We start from the raw sequence: 16,626 nt of genomic DNA on the forward strand, positions 1-16,626 counted from the left end.
CTAGGAGACTAAACATCTTAGAAACTTTGTAGTTAGGGATCAGAATGCCCCAGACCCCAAGGTCCTCTCCAGAACACATTCTGTAAACTGAGATAAAACCAGCTCGGGGAAGGTTCCTTGGGGAGGGGAGCTCACTCGAGCCTCTCATTGGGGAATCTTTGATAGATATGCTAATTAGTAAAACCTATAATGTTATACCTGATCTTCTGAGGGTGTGCATTGCAGGGTGCATTTCAGTGCATTTGACCTGGATGTAATGCACCCAAGGATCCTTAAAATAAATACCAAGGTAAAATCCCTTTTTCCCTTCTAACCGTAATTGACTCTTGATTTTAAGACCAGGAAAAGGCATCAGGTAAGCATTACTAATAAAATAATGACTACTTTAAAAAGTCAAATAAAACCAATATAAAAACCATGGTCATTAGAATATTATAAAAACATGCAGCAAACCAGCTTAATACAATTATATATATCAGTTTTCTGTTGTATCAAAGAACACATAATTTAGTACATAGCAAATAAAGATTCTGATTTCAACTTCAAATAGTCACTTTATATTTACTACAAAAACATTAAATGAGATTTTTGAAAAGCAATCCTCAAGTCCAGATGCAAACTCTGACATGTTAACTGCACAGAAAACACAACTTTTGGGAGCAACTGTAAACCACAGAAGGAACAAATTCTTTCTGATGCAAATCCTTATCCCCCAGAAACAGAATGGCTTCCTAATCTCCAGGTTCCTTTTCAGTGCAGGTACCTTTCCTCATCTCAGTTCTTCCTGATGTTTTATTCCCATATCTTGTGCAAATAAATGCTCCAGAAAGTTTCACAGGCCATTTCTAAAACCTCCTGCCTTCAGTGTACCTAACAGAGGTATCAAGTGCTCACTTGTAAAGCTCCAGCAGCCTGAGTTTACAACCTCATGAAAGACTTTTTTGGTGAAAAGCTGTTAAGGTCATAGAGGTGTGTCCAGCTCAGAACCTCATTCCCAGAGCTACCAAGATTGCTCTGTAGGGCACAAATACAATAAGCACATGGACCTTGCCATACTAATGGCACTGACATGAAAATACTTCAGAGTTAAACTGTACATTTGTAGAGGGAGATTGTGATTGAATTGTGGTTCGTAAAAAAATATTTTAAAAATACTGGACTTGAGCTCAGCTTCCTTTACATAATGTGCATTGACAATGCAAACCATCCTTCTTTTTGCTTTTCTGTAAAAGAAGAAACCAGTTGAGATTCATATAGAGTAAATTTCCCAGAGACTTGTGTTAGGATTGTTGTCTGCCATTGGCACCATGGAGGGAGTCACATCAGCTGCTTCAAGCCACATCTACCTTAGTAATTCCAAATTTCCTGTCTGGAGATGTCTAGTTTGCTGTCAGGATAGGGAGTCCTGGACCCTAACTCTGTTCTCTTTATCACTCCTAATTTAGATTCTTTTGGACACCAGGAAATAGGTTATTAATATGTCCTCATGGTTGCTTTCAAGCCTATAAACAGCTCAGTGACTGGTTTATCAGACTGTACCACTACAGAGTTCCATGTGAAAGCATCTCACTGTGGGCTATCCTTTTCCTTGCACATCAGGAGTCAGAAATCTAGACTGGGGATTTTTCTTTAGATTTGGATTTATTCATCCTTCGGCAGCTGACTCGTGCAACAGCTAGGGAAGAGCTTGCTTGCCTCTTGACTGTGGCTCCACCAGTACATCATAAACATGGCTTGAGATTCTCTGGAGCCACCAGGGAAAGACTTCCAAAGGTTTCCAGTTCTAACACACAAAGATGCCACAGCAGAAAAGGGTAATTCACTTGTAAACAACAACTCTGTGGCAGAAAATAATGAATGTCACTAGTTCTCAGGTCTCTTCCTACCAGTTGTCTATAATCCAAACTGCTATGAATCAATTAATAACAGCCTTGGGATATTTAAACAGGACAGAGCTCTCCTCCCTTCATCCATCTTAGGATGATCTTTTTCCTTTTATGACAACAATCAGATTTTCTGGCTGAAGATTTTTCAGTTCTCACCTTTGGTCTTTGGCTGACAGAAGTCAATTTGGCACTTTCTGATGTGGCACTTAAAGGTGAACAAGGCTTGCTGGAGTCTCCTACAGACCTGGAAATAGTCAAAATAAGACTGAAAAAGTGAAAAATAGAAGTGAATGGTAGAATAGTATCTCTGATCCTGAGTTAGGACACCTCATCAGCAGTCTTCAGCAACATGTCATCTGTCTCATGTCAGATTGCAGATATTTTAAATACAAAGGAAGTTGTGAAAAAGCTATTAGACCTTTGTCCCACTTCCACAGTGAATGTGAGAAAGTCAGGGAAAATCCACAAAGCCAGAAAAACACATGGCAATTTTCCCATTGTTTTCAATTTCTGCTGCATGGGCAATTAAGATACAACAAAAATGAAATAGTAAAGGGTGAACTTCACACTGGCATGGGAAACACTGTCATCCTTGGAGCTGTCCACACCCACTGCCACAGGAACAGACTCTTCAACTGTCCTCCTTCCGTTTTCTAGGCAATAAATAATTGCTTGATTATTATGAGAACACAGCAACACTGCACAACATTCATTTTGTTTTGCCATTTTTTTCAGAGGCATCACAGCCTCTTCCCAATTTCACAGAATATACAGACCAGAAATAAAACATCAAGTTAAATATAAACTTCATACCCACTTCCTGAAAATGACTGACAATGGGGAGCAGATATTCAGAGCAACTACAGACAATGCTCACAGATATAGAATGATTCTTCTTCCACAGTTAAATTTTCTGGGTTGTTTGGCAATTAGAGGCTTAGAGACTTCAGATCTCTCACCTTTGTTCCTTTAAGATTTTACTTACCATGCTGAATTTACAAAGAAGCATTGAAAGTGTTATGACCCAACCCATGAGTCACTGCATCTGCACCTGCATGCAAATGCACACACACACTGGTCCCTCCAACCCTTTCTCTCTCCAAGTCCCTCCCCCTTTATACATCCTCTGTGGTTTCACAAGGGGAAAGGACAGGTGTTGCAGCCAGAGCACGAGTACATGGTCACATGCAGTTCTGCTTGTAATGACAATGACTCCATGAAAAGGTAAAGCAGCCCTGACCTCCTGGAAAGTAATTTTTTTATAGTTAGATATAGCAGCTGATCTATGAATCTTGAATCAGCAAGAATATTCCCTTAGCTACTTTACCTCTTTACATGACTGGAAGCTCCAGTTATTACTTTCTATTAACACTGTCAGTAACTAACAAGACAGTCTGATGGGAAGAGTACCCAAAAGACAAAAACTGTGGTTGAGAATAGGATAACCACTCTGCCATGATTTTTAGAAGCCAGATCTTTTTCAAAGATTCTGCACATCAGAGGACTGATTAAAAAGCCCAGTGCTGCCCCCCAGGGACTATCACAGAATCAATTAGGTTGAAAAAGACATCTGAGATCATCAAGTCCAACCTTTGAACATCAGCTTGTCCACTAGACAATGGCACTGTGTGCCACATCCAGTCTTTCCTTAAACACCTCTGGGGTCGTGACGCCACCGTGTCCCCGAGCAGCCCATTCTAATGCCTGACAACCCTTTCTGTGGAGAAATTCCTACTAATGTCCAAATGTAGCACCTGTTCTTCAGACAAGAACATAGTAAAGAACAGACTTAACATGAAGCACAGTACTTGCAGCAGACTAATTACTTAGAAGCTAAATTTAGGAGTGGTTTAGCTGATGTGTTTTTAGCTCTCTGAAGTAAGGCGTGTTTGTATCCACACAGTCATTAACAGCAAGTGTACTGCTGACCACAACCACTGATCCAATAAGAAAAGGACTCTAAGAAGGAGAAAAACATTGTCTTACTAGTTTTTGTTTCTCCTGAAGCTGGGCACTTACCGGTGCAATTCAGGGATGGGGCTGGAACAGGAGGCAGCACAGGAGGGACCATGTCAGCAGCAGCTGATTTCTGCTGGTCTATCAACTGCAACAGTTGATCCTGTGCTTCTGTGCTCTGGCCATGCAGCTCTGCTGTTCTTTCCTCCAAGCTCCTCAATACCATGAGATGACTCTACTTGGATAATGGGATAATTACTTCCAATGAAAAATTTACAATTGGCACCCTCAAGGAGGGCATACAATATATTGCAAGTGCTTCTATGCATTTAGTTTTCGAACTGAAAGGGAATATAATTATATAGCACTTCTTGTGAAAAATCTGATTTTGTCCCTTTAACTATCCTGTATCTAAGTCCTTAACTGATTAAACATTACAATATTTTATACTGATCTTCCTTCAAGTAGGAAAAATACAGTTATTGTCCCTATAATTAGAGAAAGAAAAAAAAAACCCTCAAACAACCTCCCCCCCCAAACAAACCACCAAACCAAACCAAAACCACCAAACATCCAGTAATTAACTATAATTAAGAATATACTTAATCAGAGACACAAATATTCAGGAGGGTGTGGGGAAGCAAAAGCAGAATCGTCCTGGAACTCATCTTTAAGCCAGGTTTTGATTGCTTTGAACTCTTCCCCTCCCTTTCAGTAATTGCTTGCACAAAAACAACACTTACTAAAAGTTTGCATCACCTTCTACAACCAAATGACTAAATATTACACAACATAACACAATTAGAAAGTGACAACACTCTCAGCCTATATTTAAATGAGGAAATTTTAAATCTTTAGGATCCTTACTTGAACAGTCAGTCAGTCACTGTGATGGAACACGTAATAGCAAGACAGTAGCAAGGGCAGGGATGTTTTTGTGATGTTAACTTCACTAACTGGGGTGCCACTGAGTAACTGCTTAGTTGCAGGTTAAAGTTCTTCCATGTAAACTGAAGCCTTCAAGATCTCTCTTTCCCAAGTTTAAGTTTAATCTCATGTGCTTTTGGTTCAGAGTAGCAGAAGACATGTATGACATGGCTTTAAATATGCATTTTACAAGCTTGACAACAAGCTCTGGGTTGGTGCAGTGCTTTCACTGCTTATAGTATGCAAACTGCAAGAGCTTGGATCACATTGCTACACCACCTCTTTGTGCAGCATAGCCTTATAAATGTGCTGCACACTTTTCAGCACCCATATACAACATAGGGCCAATATGAGAAACTACTGCTGATCTGCTAATGGAATAATTTTAAAAAATCACAAGTCTCAAGCAAACAAATATATAACAAGATGGAAGACAAAAAAGCCCCAGTAAACTATGGGAAAGCAGATCAGCGGAAAGGAGATCCAGCCTTCCTCTTCTGTTAAATTCTGACCTGTCCTTGTGAAGAGTCTGGACTAGGTGCATTTTGGGTTGGGTCTGGCTGATGTAGGCAATCACTTTTGTCTCCAGAGACACCTCTGAATTTGCTCAGTTGAGCTTTAATTAGAGCATTCCGCCGTGTGAGCTCAGCTATCTGTCCCAGCAGATCACCACTTTGAAGTAACTCTTCAGCTGTGCTGTTTTTCCCAGAGTCACCTGGGCAGGACAGATTGATTTTCTCATGGGAACTCGCCATGTCTTTGGCTGCAGGAGGAGCTGTTGCTTTCTAGAGATGGGACAGTTTTCCTCAGTTGTGCTCTGTGTCCTCGGGGAGGAAGGGAAGCTCCTTTCCTTGCATGGCTCTCTTTCAGTAGACTGGGAAATGGCTGCAAACACTACAAACACTAAATTAAGGAACAGTAAGGACAGGGACATGTGATCCTCACCGAGGAAACCAACACTGACTTTATTGCATCAGGTTACTAATAATCAAGTAGGAATCTGAATTGTAACATCTGGCCCGAATGGTGTTATGTTACTGATCAAAACCACTCTATGCAATATCCTGCTGTAAGAACTCACCAGGTTAGTATTTCCTATTGCAAACAGTCTTACATTTACATGATTTAATTAGAGATTGAGAGAGAAGTCACTGAGAAGATGATAAATTGTTTTGAATTTCTTAGCTGACAGATCAAATACTACTTCTTAGTTAGTCTTCCCTTTTCCAAAATTCAGTTATCTTTCCTGGTAAACTAAGTTTTTGTTTCAGTTCTGATATTTATATTGGGTTATTAACAAAACTTTTAGGATACTAAAACAAAATAATACAAGACATTTGGCATGATAATAAACTAACTACCTAGTCTCTAAAGAGGAAACACTGTGGCCAACAAAAGTAGTTAGGTATTTTTTTGTGGTTATCATCAGCAAAGAGATAACACACCAGACAGACATGACTAAAGTTACAGCACTGCCAGCTGCTACATGCTAAGCAAGCTGAATTTTGTGATCAAAACAGAAAATAGATTTTCTATGCTTCATACACCAAATAGCCCATTCCTTCACAAGCTTTAGTTCTTGCCTCTTGAGCTGAGAAGAGCACTTTAAAATTTATACTCAAGTGTGTTTTATGAATCATTGAGCATAAAGAAACATTCATTAAGTTTAACATTTGTTGAGCCATTTAGCATCAGTCTTAAGAGAGTAACAATATATTTTAGAGAATTCTCAGAATACAGTTCTGCACTGTTGTTTCAAATGACAGAAGACATCTGACAGCTCCCAATGGGACTGAAACCAGACATTGCTCTTTGTAGAACAAGACCTTAGGTTCATTTCCTCCAGATTTTTTATGCACCTCCTCACAGCACAGCAGCCCACTGAGTGGCTGAATTAAATATAAACTTTCAATTGCCTTGCCAGCTCCTTAAAAATCAAAAGGACTTTTGGTTATTTTTCTCACTTGAAAAAGGCTTACAGAACAACACAGCTGAAAGGGAGAAAAAAGCAGGAAAACCCCAAAACCCACTCCTGTATCCTCCTTCTTGTCAGCAACCATCCAGCTGGCCATAGATGTAATTATCTGCCTCTCAACAAGGGTGTTATGCAGGGCCCTGGCATGTTCAGTGGGATGGTTGTGGTTACAGTGACAGCTGCAGCAGAAAACAGCTCGTTTTGAGAGTCACAAAGGGTGCTTCCTTCTGCTCACTTCAGTAAGAATAAATGAGAAATGCCTTCCCTAATCACCCTGATGAGCTTTCTTCCTCCCAACAATGAGAAGTGAGCCACCAACATATGAAACTTCTAGAGCCTATGGATACTGACACAAGACTGAGCTACCTGGTTATCTGGCACCACATAATTTCACCCAAAATTTCCTCAACTACTTCCTGTGTATTAAATGAAACCCAATGGGAACCTGGCTCCCACAGGTTCCAAAGACCCCTCTGCTGGGAAGATGGGCTCAAAGCAGGAGCACACAGCCTACAGATATCCTGGTGTGTCTGCAACATGGATTGCAGAAACAGAGAAGTTCCAGGCTTCAGTGGTCCCACCATTAAAGGTGATGGAGGCTGGATTACACCATCAGCAGATGGAAATCTGAAATGATGTGCTGTAGGTCATCGACCTACATCGACCAACATTGCTTCAGCAATCACACTGATATGATAATCAAAATTAGTCCCAAATAAAAATGGCAGTCTGGATTGCCACTGACAGGATTGCTGCCAGGAGATGGAAAACAGAAAGTGTACAGGCTGAACAGCAGCAGGCATAGTAACAAAAGAAATGCATCTCTGGGTGCAGCAGTAGGACATTCCAGCTATAGGGCCAATATGTCTAGGCATACAGATTAAAAATTTTCCATAGAAAATACATCTTCAAAGGTACTGTGAGGTTGAAAGAGTAACACACAACACAGACTCCTAAGTCTACTGCAGTCAGAGAGATCTCACTGTTCTGGAGGGAAGACAATTCCTGACTGCTCTTCTGCTGTGGTGGTGACAGCAGCACAGATGGCTGGAAGATGTGAGCTGGAAAGCTTCCACCAGGTCTCATATCACCTGAGGCACCTGGCCCTGGGGGAAATGTGAAAGGTAGTTCTTCCTGTGGAAATTTCAGCATATTTTCCCTGTTGCCTGCATAAGTCCTGGGCTCAGAATAGGTCAAATCAGGTTTTTCTAAAGAAAAAGACAAAGCAGGGATAAAAGTTAAACAAAAAAACCCAAACAAACAAGCAAAAAGGGAACAAAAATTAGTTATAGTGAAATAGGAAAAATCTCAATAACAACTCTTATATTCAGGTATCTGAAAGAACAGACTAGAGGATCTTCCACACACACTCCTAACTTTCTTCTGATGCCCAGGTACAGAATTCTTTCACTCAAGCATATTGTAAGTCTTTACTGGCTATAAGAACAGGAAGAACTCTTACACATAGCCTCACAATTTCAGGATAGTAGTATGAGATCTGCTTGTAGCTCATGCACAAGACTTACTTCATGTGACTTGAACAGGTATTTGAGCTGCATTTGGTGACATTTTCTTGAGAAAATCAGACTTATGCACTTGTCCTAATGCCCCATATTATAAATTTGATGGCAACAATGGTTGGATAGAAAACAATTCAAGACTTTTTTGAGCTGTTCTTATGATTTAATTTAAATGAGACATCTCTTCAGTAAAAAAAAAAAAGTCATTCTGTATTTAATTAAGTAAAGTAAGGAAAGAATATTTGAAAATTCCTAGTGCTGCAGAACTGTTGAATGTGAAGGTTTGGGTGCTAGGCTGGAGTTTTTTTGAGGGGTGCTTTTCTGACTGTTTGGATTTTATATTTTGGAGGGTGATTTTCTTTTGTTTGCTTTTACAAGGCCTGGGTCAAATCTCAACAAAATAAAAAGGATCTGGTATGTGGTTTCTTCCCAAGAAGAAAATTCTTCCAGGAAGAAAATTTTTAACTGCAAAGATTCCCAAAACCAGCATTTAACTATGGAATACAAGTAACTTCCAAAATCTTGGGATTCACAAGAAGTTACTGACCCTGAGAGCAAAAGCAATGCATTTAAACAACCGACCAGGAAAGAGAGCTGGGAGAAAACTCAGTGGTGAACGAAGGTTAGAAGTTCAAGGTGAATCACGTTTGCTTAGTTTGGCCACCAATGCTACTGGCTTATCTTAGCCTGTCCCCATGTCACACAGCACTCAGCTGGTCACCCCCCTCCCACAAAGTCACAAATACCGAGTACCTGACCTCCCTGACTCGTTGGTTTCCGGGCCTCAGCTGCTGCTGGTTTGGCCAGCAGCGACCTCCAGTGTCTTATGGAAACACCAATCTCAGAGTGTCAGCAACAGGAAGCTGAGATCCTGGTTCTGTTGGGTTTGATTTCTTTGGGTTTCTGGGTTTTTTTGGGACCGTCAGAAAGAAAATGACTTTGGAAGCCATCTTAATGGGGGAAGGCTATTCTCCTCCTTTGCTTGTGCTCCCAGCAGAACCCATGGCATGGGAATTTACAGAAGTTACATTCAAGCTCATGCAAGAGGTACTTGTGCAAACAGATATCTATTAAATACCAGATTTTCCATTACAGGGATAAACTAGCCACAACTCCTCTTTCATGCTTCACACATTCATGTACACCCCTTGGCTGTCTGCTGGACCTTTGCTTGCAATTCCAAAATGTTTTGGATTTTGTTCTCTTCCAGGTTCTATCAAAGGGAGGCCTTTAAATGCTTGTGTGAGACACATCAGCTTTTCATCTGTTACCGTCCTGTATTGCTGAAGCTTCTTCTAAAGGAGGAGAAAAAAGATACACAGAATTCAGATATTTGTATTCTAGCAACATAAATTAGAAAATTATATACTACCAGCAGCCCTGAGAAGAAATTTGGCCTCTTAATATTACTGTGTGATTCTGTGGGATTCCAGTGAGGATTAAATATTATTGTCTCCATGTTTCTCATTTATAAATTATTTGTTTTCCCTTTTCTTATTCATGACCTCACTTCCTTTCTAAGGTTTCTTAATCACTTCATTCCCAAATGTAGCCATGGATCAAATCTACCTCCACTGCAAACTAAAAAATGGAAAATGTAGTATTACATCCACTCATTGCTCCAGTAGTGTTTACAGTATAGAAGTGTACTGAAAAGGAAGATGCCTAAACTTCTCGATGGATAAAGTAAAGCTCAGTTTTACAGAGCCAGCACTTTCTCAGGCTTTGAAGTTAAATAAAGATAAATGAATGACTTTCCAAACATTCCATACCTGTACCTGCTACTGTAATTCTCAGGCTCCTCATTCAATTTCATCATTTTCTTTCTGTTTATTGTTAAAATCTCCAGAACATGAGACAATGCATCTCAGCCCGTATTTGCAACAGAACTCAGGTATCTAACAAGTCATCCTGATGGGTAAGGAGCAAGGGGGGCTCAGTACCTGCTTAGTAATGTTTTCTTCCCTTACTTGAAGTACTTCTGCAGTTAGAGCATCAGTCAGTTCTCTGGGTTCATTCAACATCTCCTCCTGCTGCTGCCTCATCATCTCTTTCTCATGCAGCTGCATTTCAGTCTAAAGAGGGAGAAAAAACCCAAAACCCTACTATAAACCAATACAGACTCATATTTGAAAAGAGGAATGAGTCACTATGACATCATGTAACAGCTCTTCCCACTATTGCTAAATTGACTTCATTACTTTCATGACAAAATCCAAATGTTAGGGCTTGAGAACTGTCAGAGAGCTTACTGCTTTTTCTTTGTTCCTCCAGGACACTGTAGGGAATCCTAAACATCCTTGTTCTTCTGCCCTAGAACTTTTACAGGATGTAACTACAAGCATTGTCTCTCTGCACAGATACAGTTTCTTAAGTCACTGAATCTTCAGGGAGGAACTAAGTAATTCCAGGTGTGCTGATGCTTGTCAGTGTCCTGTTCTGCTTGTGCCTATTCTTTAGTTTCCCTAATCCATTAATGAAAACAAATTTGACTAAATAAAGTAGAAACTACTTGCTTTCTAATGTTTTTCATTAGAGAAAAAGTTCTAGAGGGTTTCAAATGTATGACAAAACAGCTCTGCATCCACATAAAATGAATGAATAAATGAGTATTTTTGAGACTAACTCACAGTTACTATCACTAGACACAAGGACAGACAGATGCACCTCCCTTAAGTATGAGAGACAAACCATCCATTTTCTGTTTCTCTTGCAGCCAGAGAGAACAGGGTTTTTTTGTATTGATCCAAGCGAAGCAGGCTGACTCAGAAAATGGAAAAAAACCTCTGTACATGGTCCTTTCTCTTCAGAAACCAAAGACAGCACAAAATAAGCACTTCTACCCTGGCAGCAGTGATGAAGCCTACTGATGCCTTAGATCATCTGGATGAGCTACAGTATCTACTAATCCTACACAGCACTAAGCTAGGCTTGGAGGAAAAGCTTCCAAGCAGCTCTGTCTTACATTTATGCATGGGGAAAACATCAGGGTTGACATCCATTTGGGTCTGGTATACCCTGGAAGAAGTATCTTCATTCCAGCCCACTGCCAGGTGTGGCTCTAATCACATGAGCTTTAACACTGCACCAGAACATGCAGCAGAGAGGGAGAACAGAGCAGCACAGATTCGGGGAATATGCCCATGCTCTTTGTGCTATGTGGGTCTGGCAAAGAAACAGCATTCTTAGCAGAATGGGGGGGTGTGGGGGGAATGATTAATTCTAAATTTGGAAGCTGATATAAAAATTAGTTTAGATATCAAGTCAGATTTATCCATTTCCCTTTAAGAATTTCATATGGTTTTGCAAACATTTCAGGAGTTTCTTTTCCTCCTTTTCTTTAGCCTCTTCTGTATTGACTATTTCCAGCTTATTGGTGTTGGTTTTTTAATCACTTAATAAAAACACTTCCATGAAAGATTCCTGAATTCAAGTTTCTCTTCCTACTTTTTAGATACCTATTAAGAATAAATCAAGGAACATCCTTTATTGCAATCCTGCTTTTCTGCAGCAGAACTGGAAGAAGACAAAGGGAATCTCTCTAAAAACTTTGAAACCTCATGAAGCCTGACTGTCTAACTCAAATTACAGGCTTTTAAAATATCCCCTGCAAAGTAATTTTCTTAAAAGGCACTGCCAGTTATAATCCAGGCATTGGAATTCTGCTAACTCTGCTGGCTAGGCAAGACAGATGGTGCACACAAGTGCTTGATTTATGTCTGGCATCACAGGGACTAGGTTTTAGGAAATACTCAAGACAAGCTATGCTTCTTCCCAGCAAATCCTCAAATTCTAATTATAATTAAACCTGCCTGAAAAGGAGAAAAGTCACTTTAGATTATGAATGCAGTGTCTATCTCAAGCAAGTCTGAATACAATTAACCACATTATGCAGCTTGAGTGACATCACAGAATCACCAGGTTGGACGAGACCTCCAAGATCACCGAGTCCAACCCATGCCCTAACGCCACTTCAATTAAACCATGGCACTGAGTGCCACATCCAGTCTTTTTTAAAACACATCCAGGGATGGTGACTTCACCACCTCCCCAGGCAGACAGTTCCAGAACTTTATCACTCTTCCAGTAAAAAACTTATTCCTAGCATCCAACCTAAATTTCCCTTGGAGCAGCTTGTGTGCTCTCGTTCTGTCAGGTGTTGCCTGGAAATAGAGACCAACTCCCACCTGACTACAACCACCCTTCAGGAAGTTGTAGAGAGTGATAAGGTCACCTCTGAGTCTCCTTTTCTCCAGGCTAAACAACCCCAGCTCCCTCAGCTGTTCCTCATAGTGCTTGTGTTCCAAGCCCTTCACCAGCCTTGTTGCCCTCCTTTGGACACGTTCAAGCATCTCAGCATCCCTCCTAAACTGAGGGGCCCAGAACTGGACACAGAACTCGAGGTGTGGCCTCACCAGTGCCAAGTACAGGGGAAGAATGACTTCCCTGGTCCTGCTGGCCACACTACTCCTGATACAGGCCAGGTCCCATTGGCCTTCTTGGCCACCAGGGCACACTGCTGGCTCATGGTCAGTTGGCTGTCAACCAGCACCCCCAGGTCCCTTTCTGCCTGGGCACTGTCCAGCCACACTGTCCCCAGCCTATAGTGTTGCAGGGGGTTATTGTGGCCAAAATGCAGAACTTGGCACTTGGACTTGTTAAACTTCATCCTGTTGGACTCTGCCCATCCATCCAACCGATCCAAGTCTCTCTGCAGAGCCCTCCTACCTTCCAATAGATCAACCCACGCTCCCAGCTTAGTGTCATCTGCAAATTTACTAATGAAGGACTCAATACCCTCACCCATGTCATCAGTAAAAATATTGAACAGAACTGGCCCCAGCACAGAGCCCTGAGGGACACCACTGGTGACTGGCCACCACCTGGATGCAGCACTGTTCACCAGCACTCTCTGGGCCCGGCCATCCAGCCAGTTCTTAACCCAGCAGAGAGTGCTCCTGGCCAAGCCATGGGCTGCCAGCTTTTCCAGGAGTTTACTGTGGGAAACATGACTTCTTCATATGACTTCTTCATATTGCTACTTAAGAATTTAGGTAGTAAATTTGAGTGTTGCAGACAATTCTGCAAGCAATAATCAGCTTCTGGAAGGATGGAATGGTAACACAAGAAAAATTATGGGATAGCTTTGGAAGAAGTCTGAGGCTCAGGAATAACTCATTTCTGTAGGAAACAAATTAAAGACAATGTAAATAGGATTATAACTGTCATTATATTTATAACACAAATTTGATGCTATTAAATTGATGTATTCCTAATAAACAGAAAATATTCTACTGAAATTCTAAGATCCTTCCTTATAACTGCAAAAGAACCAAATATAATTCCCTGCTTTGGCATTACAATTTTAACAAAGAACAAGCTTTTGATCGTTTGGGGCCATTGCTGAAAAAAAAAAAAAAATCCCCAAACCAACCAACCAACCAACCAAAACCCCAACACAAAATAAAAACCCCACTAGCAGGAGGATGGCTGCAACCCTGCCAGCCTGCCCTGCCTGTGCGAGCTGCCGTGCCACACCCCTATTTACCTGCTCCTTTCGCCGCGCTCCCTAGAGCCGTCTCTAAAAGCACCTCCGACGACCGGAGGAAGCCCCTCCCAGCGCCTGAATGGCTAACGAGAGGGTATTTTGGTATCTTTACCTAGGACAATTACTATTTGATGTCATCTAAATACTGCCTCTACTTGCACTGGCCCAGAATCAGCCCTACAGCCCTTTTCCTCTCCTAGGCGGTTTCATGGGAAAAGGGAGAAAACCTTTTCCATTCATTCATAAATGTGAGCAAAAGCAAAACAAGCCGCACTCTTCCCTTGCCCGGCTTCCATAACCTGAGGAAAAAGCAAGACCCAAGGAGAACAAAAATGGTGCACAATCCCGCTTTTGGAAACAGGAGACCACCAACTTGAAGGCAGCTGCCCAAGGCACTTCCAGCTCATAACAAAATTATTCTTGGAATTGTAGGGAGTAATGCAATTACAGAGAACCCAGTCAAAACACATGAGCTCAAAACCTATGCACTGTAGTTCAGACTGCACTGAAAACCAAGAAACTTTTTAACGTAACTTGGCTGCTGCTCAAAATCATATGGACTTTCCAGATCACATGTCAGGATATACCATCATCTTGAGCAGCTCAGCCAAATTTCTTTGCCTCCACACCCAAGAGCAGGAAAAGTACTTCTTCCCCTTCTGCCATTCCCCTCATTTTGTGGTTACAAGTTTTTCTCAAATCAGCTGTTTCAAACCCTGCTGCTCTCAGTGAGGATGACAGCACCTTCTTGTGTGACAGGCAAATGCTCTCTCCTCTCTTAGATCTAACTCAAATCCAAATTGCTGTGCAACCTCTTTACATTGTCAAAGCTTACAAAGCCCTCCCTTCCCTGAACTGCCATCTTTGACTTCACTCTTGTATGAGTTTCATTTCGCAGAGGAAGGAGATGAAGCTTTTACACTGCAGTGCATCACTAAAATACATCATCCAAACACTAATATTGATAATCTGCATGTAACATAAAATAGATGTAATATAAAATAGATACAGCATGTAACTAAGTTTTCCAGATTCTATAGGTCTGTGATCATGCTAATCAGTTTCACATGAAGGACTCATGCTTTTATTTTTAGATGAAAGCAAATGTGTGTGATTAGAAACAGAAAAACCAACCACGGCAGACAAATACTGGACATATATTCATGAGACTGTAAAGCCTGAAAAAGACTTGGAAAATTCTCTGACTGAAGTTCTTCTGAAATATCCTGTAACACCTGATTAACTCAGAGGGTACCAGAAAGATATAAGGCATATTTAAAGTTGTGGTAAGATGAAAAATGAGATTTTGGGTTTATAAAAATGTCTCTCTTTCTAGATATAGAGTTATATCCATTAATTAAATTTAATCACAAAAGGAGCTGGCAACCAAAACCACTACAACAGTTTTTGACATTAAAATATAGATGTCTCCTATACCTCCCTGTAATTTAGAAATGAGATTTAAATTGCAGGTAGGTTTTTCATAATAATGGGATCTTGTTCCCTCCAGATATTTTTGCCCCTGTTAAAAACTGAACTAAAGAACCCCAGAAGATGCTCCCACGTGTAACTGCCATCTTCAAAATCATAAACAAACCCCAGAAACATATATCCCATTTGACTTACCTATTTTAGATCATTTTTGCTGTATGAATTTAGATGACATCTGTTAACAGGAATCCTTTGTCCAGTTTTCCATTTACTAAATATCCACTCCCCCAAAGAAAAAAACTTAGTAACTAAATGTCCTCTTTTATTTATCTGTTCTAGGGAAAAAGATAGGGAAAATAAAAAAATCACTTTCTAGTACTTTCACCATCTATGACATCATTAATTTCAGTTCACCAAACCTAAACCCCATTTCTGACATGAGTCTTTCTTTTGTTGAGAGTGAAGAAAATTGCAACATTTCATTTAGCTCAAAGGGACTGAAAATGCAGCAATGATGCAAGAGGAGGCTTTAAGCAGGAGTAACAAAGGAACTGACAATTTAATAATTATGATATGCCAAGACATTACAAATAATGGCAATTAGTCTTTTATGGCTTAGTGTTGTAGCCCTCACGGTGGTGCTGTTGACTTGAGAATGTTCAGGTATAGCTCAATGTCATTCAGCAATCCTAAACCCAGACATCTTTGCACTGAGTTGTCAAGGCTACATATGTCAATCTCTCTGAGATAAGAGCTCACTTACTATTGGTGAAAGTATTTTTGATAGATAAGCTAATTACAATTCTATTTTGGGAAGTTTTACCAAGGCACTTTTTAAAAAAAAATTTCCTTTTTACTCAAAGCACATAACCTTAATTCATCAAATCAAATGCACAAGGCAAAAGCAGGATAAGTCAAAGACACAATACTGGTTGTAACACTCCAGGTATTCTGAAAGCAATTTGTACCTCAGGAAAAGTGTAACATCTCTGGTTCCTTCATACCTCTGCCCTCCAAACCTCAGTGTTACTTTCCCTGATCCAGCTGTCCTAATGATCTCCTACTAGCCAGAATAAATGAATTCCAAATCCTGCTATATTTGCCTGGACTCATGCCTCCTGCTGCTACCAGCAGCTGACAAAAGGGGACAATCCCCTGGGATATGGCACAACGAGGAGCAGTTAATGATGGCTTTTACCATCTTTCTGTTAGGTTAGGCCAGTCCTTCAGCCCAGCCTCTCACTTTTGTTCCAGCCCCTGCATGAAAGAGAATAAGGCAGCAGCAGCATAAAAATATTAAACAAACATTTCATGTAGATAGAGAAGTATTCTCAGTGTGGGCGCTGAGGAACACACCTGCAAAGCTTTCTTGAAAAGGTGTAA

The 16,626-nt window shown here is 40.6% G+C and overlaps 1 protein-coding gene across 1 annotated transcript; it reads right to left on the reverse strand.

Annotated features, from left to right (window-relative positions):
* Positions 1 to 661: 661 nt before the first annotated feature.
* LOC138117446 (spindle and centriole-associated protein 1-like) lies at positions 662 to 12,616 on the reverse strand. The gene is given in 10 exon segments (XM_069027772.1): positions 662 to 1,225; positions 2,041 to 2,151; positions 2,449 to 2,539; positions 3,906 to 4,077; positions 5,282 to 5,547; positions 5,550 to 5,663; positions 7,728 to 7,954; positions 9,414 to 9,559; positions 10,208 to 10,339; positions 12,452 to 12,616. Coding segments are annotated over 10 exon segments (1,473 nt in total). The 3' UTR covers positions 662 to 1,176.
* Positions 12,617 to 16,626: the final 4,010 nt, after the last annotated feature.

Source organism: Aphelocoma coerulescens, chromosome 1 (genome assembly GCF_041296385.1).
Source record: "Aphelocoma coerulescens isolate FSJ_1873_10779 chromosome 1, UR_Acoe_1.0, whole genome shotgun sequence".
In the NCBI taxonomy this organism is placed as follows: domain Eukaryota; kingdom Metazoa; phylum Chordata; class Aves; order Passeriformes; family Corvidae; genus Aphelocoma; species Aphelocoma coerulescens.